Source organism: Cervus canadensis, chromosome X, assembly GCF_019320065.1.
Source record: "Cervus canadensis isolate Bull #8, Minnesota chromosome X, ASM1932006v1, whole genome shotgun sequence".
In the NCBI taxonomy this organism is placed as follows: Eukaryota; Metazoa; Chordata; class Mammalia; order Artiodactyla; family Cervidae; genus Cervus; species Cervus canadensis.
In genome coordinates this window covers 15230869-15250295 of record NC_057419.1, presented here as the reverse complement: position 1 = coordinate 15250295, position 19427 = coordinate 15230869, and the positions used below count along the sequence as shown (strand labels likewise).

The window sequence follows — 19427 nt, the reverse complement described above, 5'->3', positions numbered from 1 at the left end:
CTAAATGTTTCATCTTTCAAAACAGAATTATGATGAGTATGTTTTTGTTCTTGGTTTGACACTCTTTTGAAAACTTACTTGTCCACTCCAAATAAAATCTTATGCAGTTTCCACGTGGGGCACGGGAACCTAAAACCTTATTTAGGTATGTGAATTGATGGCACAGAACAGAAGCTTCAGGAAATAAATCAAAGAGTCGGAAGAAAATAATGAGGGAGCTCGTGCATATCACTGCACTTACGGAGTTCATTTTAGAAGCTACTGTTGCTTTCCACTCTGTGGTCTTCCTGAAAATCCTTTCCATTCTTACCTTTTATAGCCCTTGTAGCTGAGTTTTCACTAAATAAAATCTTCAGAACAAGAATTCTGTCCATTTCCATTGCACCACAGCTTATCCAGGTTCTCCACCTCATGACCTGCAGACGGAACCGCTTCCTGTCCCTTTCAAATTCTACCTGGCCTGATGCGATCAGGTCATCTTCCCAACTTCGGTGCCTTTCATCCTCACCCCTCTGTCTATTCCAGAACCATGCCATCCATCATTCCAATGCCAGTTAGATCAGGTGGGCTTTGTCTTTTCATATAGTGCCACAACTTGACACGGATGGGTTCTCTCGTGCCATAATGCCTTGATAAGTTGCTGTCTCATGGACAGCAAGGCAGAATCTAGTGACATCCCACTTAAAACTACTTACAACTACTTACCAACTCCTACTTTGGTAAGTAGTTATAAATGAAAAGAATGATGAAATGCCAAGCAATGTGATAATGATCATTAACAAATACTAAGCATTTATTTAAAGCCAAATACTGTTCTAATACAGCCAAATAACTATAAAGTTAGTACGACTTTTTCCTCTTTTTTTTGCTTGCATGGCATAAGAGATCTTAGTTCCCTGACCAGGGATCGGACCTGCACCCCCCTGTATTGTAAGTGTGGAGTTTTAACCACTGGACTGCCAGGGAAGTCCTCATCCCAGTATGACTTTTTATTTCTAGTTTACAGATGAGGAAACTGAGACACAGAGAGAAATTGATTTACCCAAGACAGCACAGCTAACTAGTAGTGGAAATGGGATCTGGACTCAGGCAATCTGGCTCTGAATTCAAACCTCATAACCAGCGAGTTGTATCATACAAGTGTGTGCTATTGATGGGTAATTGGCATGCCAGTGTTGCCAGCACTGGGGTACTGCAATTTGTCACCACTGTAATCTATCATGACCACGATCTCTCATCACTCTAATTCTTCACCACTGCTTCTTGGTTTAGGCACCACCGCTAAGCCTGCCATTTAAGGGCTTCTGCCCTCTGTGCTGGCCAGCTTTTTTTACCGTGTCCCCAGCCAGCTGACATATTTACTTTTATGACCAGGCCCTGGTTCAAGCTCCCCAAACATCCAGGCCTATTGACAACCTCTCCAGCCCTACAAAGTTCCCTTCAAATCCTTGCTCTTCTCAGAAGCTATCCATGAGAGAGCAGGAAACATTTCTTTCTCTCCTCCAAAGTTCATGTGGATTTATGGTCTGGAGCACTGGTCGCCTTCTCTGTCAACACAGAGCCCCCTTTGGAATGTAACAAATCACCTAACCTCAACTCTCTGGATGACAGGAAATATGTAGTATCTACAGGGGCAGCTCTCAGTTGGCAGTTCTTAGCCTGGCCACTTGGGAGAGAATCACATGGGAGCTTTGAAAATCCCGGTGTCCAGACTGCACCCCAGAATAAATGAATCCGAATCTCTAGGGGGGGCACCCGGATGGAGTTCAGGTTCAGGCACTTCAGGTTCCCTGGGTTATCCGAATGGGGAGACAAGGCTGAGAACCAGGGGCCCAGCACATACCATTTGTCCCTTGGAGGCCTACTTCAACAAACTTGCAAGCTCTTAAAGATGTGAGCTTTTATAAATAGGATGGATAAACAAGGTCCTACTGTAGAGCACAGGGAACTATACTCAGTATCTTGTGATAAACCATGTTGGAAAAGAATCTAAAAAATGAATGTATATATATGTAAATACATATATATGTACATATGTGTGTGTGTACAACAGAATCACTTTGTGGTATGGCAGAAATTAACACAATGTTGTAAATCAATGATACCTCAATAAAAAAAAATTGAAAAAAAATTGCCTTGAGATTTTAAGCTTTTGCTCCTCAAAGTGTGGACCATGGCCCAGTCACATCAGAGTACCATCTGAGGGTCTGTTAAAAATGCAGTTTCTCAGGCTCCCTCCCCAGACATACTGATTCAGAGAGTCTTTTAACAAGAACTCCTGGTGATCCAGATGCACAGTGAAGTGGAGAAGCGTGCTTTAAAGCCTGCAGAGACTATCTACAGCTCGAGGGTTAGGACTGTCAAGCCTCAAACGACCATTAAAAATCCATATTTATTTGTTAACGTATGTGTTTTCATTTCCTGGCAGCATTATCACCCTTCTGAGCTGCTGTGTGACCTGTATCCAGAGAGAGAAACCAAACACTCACTTCTCCTCCTTACTTAGCCAGTCTTCTCCCAAAGATTTCTGTTCCATGGCGCTCATCTCTGACATCTTCAATGCTCCTGTGAGCTCACCTCCCTTTCCTTGAAGCCCTGTCACTCACCTAACATCTTGGAATGGGGTCAGCTTGCAATTCTTGTTCCTATGGGGACAGGCAACAGAAGAGGCTAAACCACTCTACAGCTTGGGATGGGCTTAATATGATTCCTCCTTTTCCTAAGAGTAGAGAAAGAAAGGCCCATTTATTGGCATTTATCTGCAAAGAGTGTACTTGAAAACCACACAGAAATAACTTCTGTCACCTATTCTTCAACGTATAATATTCATGTACTTTTAAATGCCAAGTAAAAGCAAGAAATTCGGCAAGTCAAAAATCAGTGTTTTTTTTTTTAGGTTTCTTTAAACCACAGAGAAGTGGTTTAAAGGCAACTTAACAGGGGATTCACTGAGAGAAGGCCACAATGTCTGTTCTCTTGCACAGGGGAAGGAAATAAGTAAGTTCCTTTAAATTCTGGTGGCACAAGATCTACTGTGAAGAAAAGCCCTGTGTTAGTTTAAATTGGAATCTACACCTTGATGATAGCTAGGTATCTCGGGAAATTTTAAGAAAGCCTAATTCTCTGATATGAAAAGCAAGACCATGAAATGCTAGCCCATGTATATCATTTGAATTAATTTTTATTCTCTCCTTGCTCTTAGGGCTTGAATCTAGGCAGAATGTCTTACTTGAAGCAGAAATTATCTTGATAATGATTGGCACAGAAATGGATTTTAAAAAGTGCTCTTGAAAGGATGATCCACTTAAAAATTCTTCCCTGCTCTACAGGACATAGAGTGAAACTGAACTGAGCAGGGTAATTAACGTAATGACCCAGGAAAGAAGGAGGCCTGAACAATGTGCAATTTCTTTCCACCAAGTTTCTGTAAAGAACATAATTTTTAAAAATTTGAAATAGTTTTAAATGAAAATTAGTACATCAAATCTAACATCAGTATAAAAGAACAATTTAATGCATGTCCATTTTTCCAAGATACCACTGAATAAGACAGACCATTACAGTATTTATGTATGATTAAGAGAGAAAATGCTATGACTTAACTGAAGACATGTCAGTGATTATAAGATTAATCTCAAACTTATGGATACCAAGGAGGGGAAAGGGTGGGATGGATTGGGAGATTGGAACTGACATATATACACACTTCTATGTCTAAAATAGATAACAAATGAGAACCTCCTATATAGCACAGGGAATGCTACTCAATATTCTATAATGACCTACACGGGAAAAGAGTCTGAAAAAGAGGGGATCTGTGTATACGTATAACTGATTCACTTTGCAGTACACCTGAAACTAACACAACATTGTAAAGCAACTACACTCCAATAAAAAATTAACAAAAAAAGATTAATCTTAATTTCAGAGATCATAAAACCTGGGGGAACATGTGTCTTAGAAGTGTTGAAATTCGGTAGATTAAAAAGCACAGCATAAATGATACTTTCATGAAGGATCACAACTTCCTGTCACAAATTTAGGGTTTGGTGCCTTGATGGCAACATCACTCCTGGTTCATGATGCAATTTTGTCCCCTTAACTGGCTTTGTTAAACGTTCGGCACCCTCCATACACTCTGCCTCTATAGCAAATGGTGAAGAGCAATCATAAAATCTAACCAGCAGGAAAAATTCAGTGCTTCTCCTCTGGGGGAAAAAATGGTGGCAAACCATAGCCTACAGCAAGGCTTGTTTTTTCCTCATTGCAAACAAGGGGGCCTGTGGAGATCAGTGTGTGTTTCTGTCAAAACGATGCTAGCTGTAAAGAGTGGGCAAGTCGAGAAGGTGAGCTTGTCTCATTTCAAATGGCCACCTAGGCCTTGGCTGAGGCCTGTCCTGTGGTTTGGTGATGCACCTGTCCCTCTGGTAAGTTACACAGGTAAGATGCATCCAGGCGCATCATTGGGGGCTGCTAAGCACAGTTTTAAGGATTGTATAAGTGGAATCACTGATGCATATCACTGTCAGTTCCTGCGCTTCCTGCCAGTGTGATTTAGTGGCTTTTTTTTTCTGGTAAACACAGTCTCAAGGGGCTGGAAAAAGACAAAAAAACGAAACAGAAAATCCCCAGAGGCAGTTTCTAATTTGACAAGTGAATTTTCTTTTTAGGAGGACAGATCAGATTTGCTGGGAAGTCACCAAAATTCCACTCAAGTCACCCTGCGTGGAGTTATGTAAACTTTTCTAATTCTTTGGAAATGGAAACAGACATCCCCGAGATGATTTAAGAAGATGGAAAAACGAGCATACTCACGAAGACTGGGAGGCCTTCCTTCTGAGTAGATAGTCCACCACATCTGGATCGGTCTCTAACAGGCTGATCAGCACTTCATTCTGCAGATCCGGGGGAACCTGCATGGACCAAGTGTTGAGGCATAAATAAAACCGCTCCAGCAAGAGGCAAACTATGGTCACTGGCAGTCTGAAAATAGTATCTAAAAGGATGCCTCAGAAGTTATCTACAGTCCATGGGGTCACACAGACAACAAAAGTTATAAGAGAACAGAGGGATTTGTTGGTTAAGACCAAATCTACACCAACCCATGCAGCCAGTTTCATTCTTAGAACAAACTGGATGATTACCAAAGAGTCATGCTCACTGGGCTTCCCTGGTCACTCAGACAGTAAAGAATTTGCCTGCAATGCAGGAGACTCAGGTTAAATGCCAGTGTTGGGAAGATCCATTGGAGAAGGGAATGGCAACCCACTCCAATATTCTCACCTGGAGAATTCCATGGAGAGAGGTACAGTCCAGGGGGTCACAAACAGTTGGACATGACTGAGTAAATAACACTTTCACTTCACTTTCATATTCACGACTCAATTCAATTCAAGTGGGGTGAACTGTCACTCCACTCGTGACTGGAGATAGAGCCTAACCACTTGGAAACCTCTGTTGCTTGGATTCGATTTTCTTGACTTTGAATGAGCAAAATACCGTGGTTAAGAGTAAAGGTGTTCATAACTTCTTGTCCAAATGGGGACACTTTCTAGAGTTCATATTTATAACTAAGCCCAGGCAACAGGCAGAAATGAGGATTGTCTTGGGCAGTTCTGAAACATATGATTAGTTTATTGGGGACAGACCCTGCAGCCAGAGGCTGCTTGTGTTTGAGTTCCCGTATATGGCTGTGGGGCTTTGGGCAATGGACCTAACCTTTCCCGGTCTCAGGCTCTCATCTGGAAACAGTAAGAGGACTCACCACAAAGGGCTGATTGATGTGGTGATGCAAAGGACTTATTACATGTTGAGAACTTAGAACAGCACCTGGCAGGTAGTAGACACTCCAAAAATGCTGCTACTACATTTGTAGACGTCAGCTTGTCATTCAATGCCTGCCTTCACTTGTTTCTTGCATCCTGGTCTATCAACAATTAAGAGTTTTTTGCTTCACCATGGGATGAGGCATGCTCCAGAATTTTATAGATAAGCATCATGTGTCTCCCTAAGCTTAATCCTCAGGGCATGAGAGGATGGCCTTCCAATCCTAAATCACTCGTGTAGGACTTTTCTAGAAAAAAAGACTGAACTCAGCTCCAGTGGTTTTCTGCTCTGTAGATGCTCAACCAAAGGAAATTTCAACTATTGAGGGAAAATACATTTTCATTCTGATTCTCTCACATGTGGGCTCGGAGACAAGACTCTTAAAAATTGTGGGGACAAGTCTTCTGAGAGTAAGTGGTTGGTGGAAGAATTTGCCTCCTGCCTCTTGCAGAACTCAATTCATCTTGAGCTCTAAGAAGCTGGAAACAATTTTATTAAGAAGAACAGGGATGAGAAAGCAACAAAATGCTTTCTTCCTCTCATAAATCTGTTCTTCCTACTTCATTCTGAATCTTCATCAATGACATTGCCAAACCCTAGTCACACAGGCTAAAAAGCTGGGTTGTATTCAAGCTTCTCTGTGTCCTTTCCCCTCTACATTCAGAGCCAGGAAACCCACTTGATTTCATCTCCAAGATGCCTGTTACTTCTTCCCTCTCTTTTCCATTCCAGCTGCAATGATCCAAGTTTGAGCCCTCATTATCCCTTTGGAGTGCTCATCTGTTGCCCATTACCAGCTTTCATTTCCCTGACAGACATACTGCAAGTTCCCTCTGGAAAACTAACTGCTCCCCAACCTTCAGCTTGAGGGCGAGGTGTACCCTTGCTTAAATCAATGATTCTTTCATCCCCAGACTGAAGCATGGGTGCTTGAGTGATGAGCATGCGACTTCATTAGAAGCAATGAAAAGCTGTGAGAACTTCCCAGGGGCTTTGGAGAGACAGGATACAGTGCTGACAACTGAAGAAACAATTCCAAGAAGTGGAGAGAAAGAAAAGGGGTCTCGACATCATTTAGAGTCCCAGGTAAAGCCATGCCTGAAGCCACATTTGCTCTTGGATTGTTCAGCTGTGTGAGCCCCCAAATTCCTTAAGCTGGTTTGAGCTTTTAATTGAAAACAAAGATCCATCCTTGATGGGCCTTTGATACAACAGCTTGCTAACCTGTTGTCGTTCAGTCGCTCAGTGATGTCTGACTCTTTGACCCCATGGGCTGCAGCACATCAGGCTTCCCTGTCCTTCACTGTCTCCCGGAGCTTGCTCAAAGTCATGTCCATCGAGTCAGTGGTGCCATCCAACCAACTCATCCTCAGTTGCTCCCTTCTCCTCCTGCCTTCAATCTTGCCCAGTATGAGTCTTTTCCAATGAGTCAGCTCTTCGCATCAGGTGGCCAGAATACTGGAGCTTCAGTTTCTAACTTGCGTACTCTCTATCTCCCTTAACACATACATCAAATTTCTTCTCTGACTAGTTGTCACAATGCTCTGATCAAGACACTTGACCAAAACCCTTTTTAATCAAAGCCATCCCCTCACTTGTTTGCCTCAATCTGTTTCCCATCTTTGCCCCTAGCAGTCATACCCACACACATTCTATTTCAGTACCATTGTGCTTCTCATTCTGACCTTTTCCCACCTCATCCCTTTAATTCATTACATAAATATTTGGTGAATGCTTCCCAAGTGCCAGGCACTGGATTCTGGGATTCAGCAACAAACCAAACAGACAAGAATTCATGTCTCCTTGAAGCTGACAGTGAATATGGGAAGACTGGCACTAAAGAAATAAACAGAAAACATAGCAAGGATCACTTGGACAAAGATAAAGCCAAGACAGGGAACAAAGAATCCTGGGTGGGAGCGTGCCATTTAAATGGAATTGTCAGAGAAACTGACATTTTAGCAGAGAACGGAAAGGAGGAAGGAATTGGAGAAAATCATTCCAAGGAGAAGGGAGAAAGAAATAGCAAGATGTTGAGTCAGGAGCAGTGAGGAGGCCAGGGAAGTTGGAACAGAGTGAGAGGAAGAAGGCAAGTGGTAAGAAGTAGGTCAGGTAACCAAGGCCAGATGTTGCAGAGTCTTATAATTTCTGTTCTCAATCTAAGTAGGCAGGGAGCCTCTGAAAGTTCTGAGCAGAAGATGAACACAACTTGTCATCACTCTGGCTACTGAGTTGCTAGGAGATTGCAAAGAAGCAAGGGGTGAAGCTGGGAGCGCAGATGGGGGAATTGTGGATACATCCAGAAGAGAGATAAGGGAGGGCCGAGCCAGCATGGTGAGTGGATGAGAAATATTTGGATCCTGGAGACAGTGAAAGTAGAGACCACAGCAGCAGCTAATCGACTGGGTGGAGAGAGAGAAGGAAGAGGAGAGGGAGCAGGGGATGAAGAAGAAGAGAGGCTGACGTCAACGTCCCCAGGAAGGACGGGCTTGCTGCTTACTGATACAGAGACGTTGCAGGACCAGGAGGAGTCTGGGGGTAGAGCCTAGGGCTGTGGCTTCCCTAGAAGCTCAGACAGTAAAGAATATGCCTGCAACGCAGGAGACCCAGGTTGGCTCCCTGGGTGGGGCTTATCCCTGGAGAAGGGATAGGCTACCCACTCCAGTATTCTTGCCTGGAAAATCCCATGGACAGAGGAGCCTGGTGGGCTACAGTCCATGGGGTCACAAAGAGTCAGACACGACTGAGTGACTAGCACTTTCACTTCACTTTGGTATAAGAGTGAGAGGCCTGTGAGACATCCAAATGAAAGAAAGCTCTAGTAAGTGATCAGGAATAAGGATCTGGGGTTCAGGAAGAGTCCTGGGTTGAACATAGAAATTTGGGGGACACACATATAGAGAGTACTTAAAGCTCGATGATCAAGTGCAATGGCCTAGGCATGAGAATGGAAGGAGAGGAGAGGAGCAGGACTTTTAGGTCCAGAATGGGAGTATCTGTTCTCTTACTTTATTGAATACATTAAATCAATTAAAAGAATGACAATGTTTACAAACAACATGACCCAACAGATATACATGATTCCATCAGTTTTTCTGGAAGTAAAATTCAAAGGGTGAAAATGAGAAGAGAGAGAACTCATTTAAAAAAAAATGAACTGCGAAGCAAAAAATAGTATAGGCCAACAATGTATACAATAATTTTTTTTTAAAAAAAGAAACTTTCACGAGCAAATTAGGAAAACTATCTGTATTTTTGTCCAGTTAGTTTAATTTAAATTTTTCTATGTTTAAACATGTAATAAAAAATTTTGCTCCAAGCGCCAAATCCATTCCCACTAAGAATAAACAACTGGATTGGATGGCCTCCGGAGTGGTGCAAACATCACAGTTCTCTGATCAACTCAGATTCATCATTAGAATAGCTTACAGGAAGGATCATTATTTGAAAATAACTTTGCATAAATTTTCAAAAACCATTCTGCAATTCAGAGTTTTACTCATTCAACTAGGCTTCATTCCTAACAAATTACAATTATTGACGTTTATTTTCTGTAGCATATGTGACCTTTACTTACTAGCCAATGCAAATAGAAAGGGTTGGTGCTATAACCCTATCTACAGTTCCTTTCTAAAAGACTCTTGGTACTATTTTGCGTTGGAGACACTATTTACAAATGACTGAGTAAATAGCTTAAATATGTATGGATCTGTGTATTGCAGGAAGGGTAGGTACTATTTTCCTGTGTGTTACACAAGACTGACTACAGTGTATAACACATAATCCATTATTTTAATTAATTTATTCATAGCCCATCTTGTTACAAAATGATTTAAAGCAGCTTTCAAAATTCACATGAAAAAACCACGTTTGTTTAAAAAATAAAGGAATAGTTCAGAAAATTGGAGCCAGTGGGAAAATGAAAGTAGAGAATTTGAAATGATGCCTGGAACTGACTTTTAATATTCATACAACAGCATCCAGTGCTGTTTTCCCAATAATTCCTCTTATCTGTGTCCACATTTGCACATTTCATTTCCTACTATTTAATAAAAATTTTGAATTACTGGCTCAGTTCAATAGGATGAGTATTCATTTTCTATTAATTTAGATACTTAATAGAGAAACCAAAGTGAAGAGAATGAACTGACAGGAAATAGCAGCTCACAGCGAGGAAGAAGAAATACCCAGGCAGACCATCCCCACACACATTCCTTTTCAGTAATTAGGATGCTGTTGAAAGAATATCTGGCCAAGAATCGATAGCTCCTGAGCTCCAGTTTTGGCTCTGCTGCTTATAATTAACATAAACTTAGGAAACATCAACCATCTTCTTTAGGAATCTCTTCCTGCATCTGGAAATCTGAACATAACCTATCTGTCCCCTTCTCCTTTACGGGGATGTTATGTGGATCAAAGGGCTAACAAATTTGAAAGTACTTTAAAAACTTTAGAGAACTTTAAAGAACTTTAGAGAATTTAAAGAACTTTAGAATAAAAACTGTATTGGAAATAGACAAAATAAGTCAAAAAACTAAAAGCATATCACTTGGAGATGTGAATATTTGTTCTGAGATTTTTTTTCTTGCCTAACAGCCATCAATTTCCACCTCTTATCCTGGGTGCTTGCAAGGAAACATTCCTCTTCTCTTCTGCCTAACACTTCTGGTGGGTAACGAAGTTCTGGGATTTCCTCTAAACATGTCTCCATTCTTGACTTCCCCTTGAATTTCTAGAGTTACACTGTATGACCTCTTGAAGCTAGACTCTGTGTAGCTTCTACCTTTGGCTTTTTCTCTTCTGTCAGACCTCAGGTCTTCGGGCTGGTCACATCGTCAGAAAGCAGGGATTATCTGACTTGACTGCCTGGATCTTTGAGAGGTTGCGGTTCTCTGTCAACTGGCCTCCTTTCACAGCTACGTCAAGATCATATAGGCCAATCCTGGCCATGGGACCCCAAGGGGGGTCTTATAGAAGCTTCTAGAAAAGGCTCTCTTTCATATTGACAAGAGATGCAGCAGATAAAACATCTCTCTTTGTGACTGGATATGATCATGGCTGCAAGAGCTGCTGAAAATGATTGTGGTCTCTTCAGCTAAAGATGGTGGACCAGAGAGAGGATAAGTGCAACTGAGCTACTAAAATTGTGCCCCCAGGCTTGTTATTATGTGAGATAATATTGAATTGGCCAAAAAGTTCATTTGGGTTTTTCCATAACATCTTTGAACAAATTTTCTGGTCAGCCCAATAAATCCGGATGTTTGCCACCACCTATAGTTGATTGCTCTCCACCTTGCTGTTGGAACTCCTACCAGCATATCCAGGACCGTTCACCCACTCACTCATTCGCTCACACACTCAATTTTATGCTCTTTCAGAACACAAGCTAGGCTGGTGCTTCCTCTGCAATGGATACTGAATGAATGTTGTTGGAATGGCTACTACTAATAATAAAAAATAACCCAGGATTACTGGTCTTCATGCTGTACACTGGTGTAGTTGTTTCCCTCTTCTTGGAAGTGGTACCAATCTTAGGCTATAGGAAAATTTCCTTGTTACTCATTTTTAGAGTTGGAAAATAAATTTCCTTTTCCAACTGAGGATCACTAGAATTTTTCTAAGTTCTTAAACTACTGTTGCCATCAATACAAAAACTCTAAAAATGAAATGTGTGACTCAATAATCAAAATTTTTTTCTTCTGGGACTTTGTATATAGTGAAACGGAAACTAAGGAGTAGGATCGTGAAAAGCATATTACTTTTTTTAAATCAATCAATTCTGAACGTTTAAGTGAAGGAACCAAACCCATCCCAAAAGGCTTCTTCCTTTACAATTTATTGTTTCAAAGCAAAATCTCCATTGGGTTTTACTCGAGTATTTAGCAACTTTAGATGTTTTCTAAGGGTACCATATATGGCTGGGTTTATTTGGAGACTCAACTCCTTAGATTTTCATATGCTCCTTCAAAGGATAATGCTATTTCAAAAATCAAAAGAACTTTGGACTCTCCTGCTTGAAAGAAAAAATGTAAACACTGCACATATGAAGGAATAAAACTGTCACAATTAAAATCCACCCTATCAAATTAAAAATGAAACCTTGAATGATTGCCTCGGGTATAACTGCTATGATGTATTTTATTCCATAAACCACAGAGAGGGAAAGATGGTTTGAGTTTTCTCCATTTACTAAGTCACCATAACAAACCATTAAGGGCATCTGAAAGAGCAGTTCCCAGGACCCAGTCCTACTCTTCTGACTTGCCACTAGGTGTTCCACACCAATTCACCACTTGGCACTGAACCAAAAAGGATGCTTTGCATTGAAAACTCTTTAACACTCCCCAGCAGAAGTAGATGTCACTGCAAGTCATGATGACATTTCTTTTCAGCTAACAAACACACTCAAAGAAATCACTTTGGCTATTTATGGGAGCAAAAGCTCAAACATGGGCAGGCCCAGCCTTGGACCTTTGTGCAGCTCTGGTTTGGAGGATGGCTTAATATTATGTAAAGAGGTCTCAGTGCATTTGAAGGGCCAGAATGCATTAAGAAATTCAGAAAATTTTTCTCACGTGCCAACCCATGCCAGGCAGCGTTTTTGGCAATTAGGAAGCATTCATGAATAAATATAGTCTAAGAGCCCAGGATTCATGGAGCTGTGATGGGGGATGACTTGTGGAAGATGAAGAGCACAGAGCAATCTTTGCTCCATGGCAACAGGTTACAGGAAGTAGAAACAGATCAGGTGTAATACACTTCGGCTCCTCTCCCCCTGCGTGTGTACCAACAATGTATGCATTCTGTCATTGCAGACAGGGACAAAGTGAGCTGGCTCCAGCACGAACACACACTGGCTCTTGTAGCCATCTGCTGGCCTGGACATCGAGTGGGCCAGTGTTATGATCAGTTCAGAAGGACCGATGCTGTTGAAGGTCCCCTTTACTCCCCATTTTCAAATTGGCTAAAATATTCTCCCCCACCCACCCCTGGCCAAATGGACTCCATATATGAGACATCATATTAAAGTACCTCATCTTTTGTGTAGGGGAGAGTATCACACTGTAATAATAGTTCACTTATAGTTGTTGCATCACTTGGGCAAACACTCTTGGCTTACTTCTCATGAAATCGTGGTGAAATTTAGAATAAATTATTATGATGTACATAATAACTAGCCCAACTCCTGGCACACGAACAGTGGTTATTTAAAAAAGAAAAACAGTGGTTATATAAAAAGGGAAATGGAAATCACATATAATTATCTAGCTATGTCGATAGGGGGTGGTCTCTAGTTTGATGATCTGGGTTGCTGCTTGACTCCTTTTGACTTGGCATGCAAAAGAAATTTTAAGAAAATGTAATTTGTGCCGGGAAAGAAGAGAACACAGAGCAAAGCTTGGCTTCTGAGCTTGGAATCCTCATCACAGCCTCTGACCCTTGCTCCCAGTAGTTCTCATTCGAAATTTCCCACGTGTGCTGTGCTGAGTCCCAGCTAAGGCTGACCAATCAGCAGGGTGGGAACGCTCTGGCGTTCCCACGTCTCCACTGTGCTCGGCACTTTCCATCAGCCCATAAGGGCGGTGCCTTTGCCTCTTTCCCTCTCTCCAAAAAAGAAGCCCTAGTAGTATCAGCCCTGAGAGGGAGCAGACTCCACTCTGCTCTGAAGCTCTTATTAATTCCAAGCACCACGATGAATTTTCCCTGGCAGTCCCAACATCAGTTACTGAAGCCACAACTTTCAGAACAATTAATGGGTCCCTGATGGAGTCGGTGAATGCTTTCTGCCTCGCAGTGATACTACTGGTCATTTCTAGATATGCATGATTCTTTGCTTTGATTTTCAGTGTTCCCAGAGAGAGTATGATTTTGTGTTTTCAATTTTTAGATAGTTACTGATATCAGATATAGAGGGTTATGATTTAAAGGTTGGGGAATCTAAGGTGTATGAGTACTGAATAAAAAACAAACAACAAAACACATTTTTTTCTTAGCAATACAGTATTACAGTAAGTATTTTTTTAAACAAATAATTACTGAGCTCCCATTTTCTGCCAAGTACTTTCTAGGTGCTGTGGATATCAGTGAATAAAACAAGCAAAAATCCCTGCTTTCATAAAGTTTGCATTCTATTAGGTTTCAACAAGCATAATAAATAAATACACAGTGAGTTGAAGGTGCTAAGTGCTATAGCTGAAAGGAAGAGAAGAATAAAGGGCTTGGAGTATATATATGTGCGAGCAGGTCACAGTGTCACACACGTGGTGCAGATGGGCATCACTGCCATGGCAACACCTGGAGGTACTTTGATAGGGCAGGCACCTGATCAATTTCATGTTATAATAGCAGTGATTTCTCTCTGTTTCTGAAGTGTCTGTGTGTGTGTGTGTTAGTTGTTCATCCATGTCTAACTCTTTGCCACCCCATGGACTATAGCCTGACAGGCTGCTCTGTTCATGGGATTTCTCAGGCAAGAATCCCGGAGCGGGTAAGATACCTTCTCCAGGGTATCTTCATGACCCAGGGATTGAACCCGGGTCTCCTGCATTGCAGGCAGATTCTTTTCTGTCTGAGCCACCGGGTAAGCCCTTTGATGTACCTAGTACATGCCGCTAAGTGCCTTAAGATATCATTTCTAATTCTCAAAATAATCCTGTAAAGCTTCATCTTTTATTTTTTTTTTTTTGTTTGTTTCCAACAGAAAAATGAAGACTTAGCACAGGGCCAAGATCACATAGCAAATACCTGGCTCAGCAGAGATTTGAATTCTGGGAGCTGTTTGTAAAGCTCACGGTCCTCCCACCATTTGGGGAGTTTCCCAAGATGTGGTTTTCCCAAGGTGTGATTAGGAAACTAGCAGAAAGCCCTGGAGGCGTTCATTAGTGCACAGTTCTGGGCTCCATCTCATTGCTACTCAGTTTGATTCTCTGGAGTGCAGCCCAGGAATCTGAATGTCTGACAAATTTTTCTTAACGGCTCTCCTGCATGTTCAAGTTTGAGAACTGTGATTTTAATCTGCTGCTTTGGTCTTTTCATAGAGTGATCATGGTGGTGGGTATTATCATGACCTCTTTCCAGCTGGATGATTTCCAAACCAGTGTCTGAAAAGCAAACATCCAGTAAAAAAAAAAAAAAATGACTGTCCTAGCCACACTCTCAAACTGAAGATTAGCCTCTAAAGCTGGGTATCACTTCTGTGTTCTGGGACAAAGTCAGGTTCTTTTTGGCACTTTCCCATTAAGTCAGATACTGGCCACTTGGGAAAGGCAGTGTCAACATGTGGAAATGAAGGACATTATAACACTCAGAATAAGCTTTGGGTCCCTGCCAGGCCTTTGTGGGTTTTAATATCCCTTTCATCAGTTCTATGGAACCCCTGCCTCCAGAATGCATTTTGCCTTGAAGGATGAACTCACAGCCACCTTTTCTAACAAGTCTTCCTTTCTGATGCCAATGGGAAGTGATGCCTCCCACTCTGACCTTGTAAACACTTCCAAGAACTGTGAAAGAGTACAAACTGCTAATCACCTTTAACCATTAGGTTCTGTCTAGCTTCATCCTTTCTTGTTTGGAATTACTGCGCTACGTCTGAAAGCTTCTTAAAACAAAACAAAATGAAACAGCTATATACAGGAATGGATTTTTGTCCATTCACACAGACCAGCTTTGCCAACCAGTCACCAGCTTCAGTATAACAAACTAGATTCTGAAATGCCAAATATTCCAAAAAGCATCTACAAATGAGGAGATTAATTAATAAAAAGAGGTGAAGCTAGGGCATAGAACTGTGCAGATTTTAGAACTAGAAGGGATCTTGGTTATTATTCATTCTAACCTAGTCCTTTGATAATTAAAGAAATGGAAATCAAAGAAGATGAGGTCTCAGAGCTAATGTATAATAAGTGTTAGTTGCTCAGTCGTGTCCAACTTTCTGACCCCATGGACTGAGCCCACCAGGTACCTCTGTCCATGGGATTCTCCAGGCAAGAATACTGGAGTGAGTTGCCATTTCCTCCTCCAGGAGATCTTCCTGACTCAGGGATTGAACACGGGTCTCCTGCATTGCAGGCAGATCCTTTACCATCTGAGCCACCAGGGAATCCATGTATAGTAAAGAGAGGACTATAGCAAAGTCAGTTTTCTTTTTACCGACCTACGCTAGAGATCTTTGTCCTGTCCTCCTACTTCACTGTCCCTTTTCTCAATATATAAATCTCATAGGCTGTCTAAGGAGATCAACAGTGCTTACATGAATGGTTAACTTACTCTGAGAAAGGTATCCTTAATTCCTCCATGCCCATACCTTTTCATAAGGAGTAAGGATCAGTAATACGGAAATCATATGCCACAGAGATACCACTGAGTCATTCATTAATCCAACCAATATTTCTTGTGTTTCCACCATGTACCAGGTGTAGGGGTAATGCAGTAAAGAAAGTAGATGGAAATGAACAAAAATTCACTCCGACAGGAAGCTTATATTCTAGTGGGGAAACACAAACAAGAGAAATGAATAAAGTCCTTAAGAGTAATGATGAGTGCTAAGAGGAAAAGGCAGGGAGTGGGAATAGGAAGTGAGGATGTGCGTGCATGGTGGTGGGCTGTATTTTAGACAAGGTGGCTATGGGAGGCCTTGTTGAGAAGTACAGAGCACAACTGGGGAATGCAAATATGAGCTACTACCCAAGAGAATTCTGACATCAGTCTCTACAGGGAATGGCAGACAGAGATGAGATCTGGAAAATGCTGGGAAAGATTTAAGTATTGACATTCTTCTGGTGCTGTTAATAATCTAGGCAGTGGGAAATGGAAGTAGAGGAATGGAACAATTAAAATGGTGGCAACTAGACTTTGAAGGAGGACATGAAGCAATTTGCTAGTATCTGAGTTGAAAAGAAATGTCTGATGGTTTGTGGTTTCACATAAAGAACTTTGCTTAGAATACAGAATTTAGAGAATGGAATTCAGATTGACAAGAGGTATTATTATTTTTTTTAAATCTACAGAGCATGAAGCAATGCCAAGACTACTTGGCAAGATGATATGTGACTTCAAATTCGATGAAAATGTTGAAAAATTCAAACATCTGATTCACCCAAAGTGAAAGAAAAATTGAAGTCGCTCAGTCGTGTCTGACTCGTTGCGACCCTATGGACTGTAGCCTGCCAGGCTCCCTCTGTCCATGAGATTTCTCAGGCAAGAATACTGGAGTTGGTTGTCATTTCCTCCTCCAGAGGATCTTCCCAACCCAGGGATCGAACCTGCATCTCCTGCATTGGCAAGTGGATTCTTTGCCACTGAGCTACCAAGGAAGCCCTGAAATTTATATAGAGTTAATGAAAATTTCCATGTTTTTTTTTTGAGAGTCTACTGCATGCAACACATAGGCAGTGCCTCAGAGACTCAAAGAGGAGCAAGACACATTTCTACCTCAGTGAACTTTTCACTGCAGTAGATCCATTTTCACTTCCTCCTGGGCATCCAGAAGGAATTCATTTCTCCACTTCCCTTGCAGTGAAGTACAGTTTGTGGCTGAGTTCTGGCCAATGGGATTGGAGTGGGCAGGATGGATATCCCTTCTAGGTTTGGCCCATGAAATCCTAGGGGATTGAAGAGTCTCAAAATGCAAGGAACTGGGGTCTCTATGTCACCAGCAGGAGGCCTGTCCACTAAACATCTGATTAAAATTTATGTGATATTTGTGTCTGTTGTGCTGAAGTGCTAAGATCTGAGCCAATTTGTGTTACCCAAGTCATACAATTATTGATGAACATTTGTATAGAATTTTACAGTTTGCAGAATGCTTTCACATATCAAAGGATTCTGGGAACCACCCTGGGAAACAGGTCATATTTTAATTTTTTCCCCATTTCCCAAAAACTGAAATTGATGCTTATTGAATACTGAATTACTTGGTCATGATCGCAAAGGTGTAACAGAGAGAGCAAATATTTTAAACCACTGGCTCTCAAATTTACAAAAATAACTGATATAAGACAAGGATGGAAATAAATCTAATGCAAGGCCTTTGATAAACATAGACAAAATACTAGGGAAATTCAAAAGAGGGAACTAGCACACTCAGCTGAAGAAGCCATTAAAGGCTCTAGAGGAATAGGTAAGATTTATAGTGAGCATTTGCAAATTCAAAAAAGAAATGTATGAAGAACCATCGAGAAGATTCCTGCAAATTTTGACATGTGCTATGAGTGGTGAATAGACACAGAAGAGAGTTGGCATTTGTTCTAATGATCCAAGGGAAGTGGGAGCTAGCAATGCAGTTTTTCTGAAGGAAAACAGGAACCAGTAATTCAATACAAATCAAAAAAATATTTACTGAGTGCCTGCCAGATGGAGAGCCTTCCAAAATTGTACAGAGGATACAGAGAGGAGATAACAAGGGCACAGCCTGTGTTTTAAATGCGTTTATAATCTACTGGGGGAAATAGCCATACATGACTTCAACACAATGTTAAGATAAACATCAATAGGAACAGTAATAGGGTTCAAGGGACAGAGAAGTGACTTGGCACAGTGATGTGAGAAGGACACAGGGAAGATAGGTAGAGCTTCATGCAGGAAGCAGAATCTCCAGATTGACCTTGGAGGAGGGGCCATTGCTGAGGATGGTTATAAATACATGAATTCATGGGGGCCACATATAATTCTAAAAAGAAGTCTTTTTATCAATTTTGGGGGCAAGGACACTGCTATACAATTAATCAAATGACTCCAAAACATGACTATTGTTTAGGAGACAATGAAGTGAAATTTTTAATTTGGATATGTTTGTTTAAACCTGGAATCATAAACTTACAGTAATGTCATAGGTATGTACATATCTATTCCTATTGAAATTGCCTGGCTTCCAGTGAATTCAGTCAATGACCAGTACTATGAGCCAAAAGGTGGTGTGCCTGTTTCATTATGCCACCAAAAGGCAATCAACAGGCAGCTTACTGAGATGTCCTGCCAAACACGGGACACTCACCATGAACAGGGCTTCATAATTTTCAATCATTTTCTGCACCACAGCAATGATGGCTGTGCTCTCTTCAGCGCGGGCCGAACTCTGGACTGAGAACTCTTTGTCTGATGACTTCTGCTTGTGCAGCAGGTTGGGTCCAAATATGGTGGCCAAGTTTAGAGATGTCATTTTGTTCCCAGTGACCTACAGAAGCAGAGGATACAAGGATGGTTGTGATTTTTGCTTTTCAAAACCCTGAGTGGTTAAATAATCAATAGAATCCTTTTACTTTCTCATTTTTTTTTTTCTGCAAGGACCACATCATCTCTGTCAGAATCCATGAAGGGCATCATATTTTCCTTTTGCTTCATATCTTGAAGCATAGCTCAGTGGTCATCTCAATAGCATACTGAGTAAAATTTTAGAATGCTGTTTTTGTGAAACTGGTACTGCATAAAATTTCTATCCTGTCTGCTCTCAAAAAATATTGATGTTCATCCATTCAACTGACCATCTATCCATCCCTCTATCTATCCCTTCATCCACCAACCCATCATCTCTTTATTACTCCATCCACTCAGTACCCACCATAGATAGGCATTTTTCATGGATTCTAATTACTCAAAAGTTTTTT

General features: G+C 41.3%; 1 protein-coding gene across 8 annotated transcripts in view; it reads right to left on the bottom strand.

Moving 5' to 3' along the window:
• Positions 1–19427, bottom strand: part of ARHGAP6 (Rho GTPase activating protein 6) — a 488293-nt gene that overhangs the window by 12924 nt on the left and 455942 nt on the right. For all 8 annotated transcript variants that reach the window (XM_043458072.1, XM_043458073.1, XM_043458075.1 and 5 more), the window contains exons 9-10: positions 18818–18997; positions 4816–4913 (exon numbers count right to left, since the gene is read on the bottom strand). In XM_043458072.1, coding sequence (XP_043314007.1) covers positions 4816–4913; positions 18818–18997 — 278 coding nt within the window. The remainder of the gene's footprint in view (positions 1–4815; positions 4914–18817; positions 18998–19427) is intronic.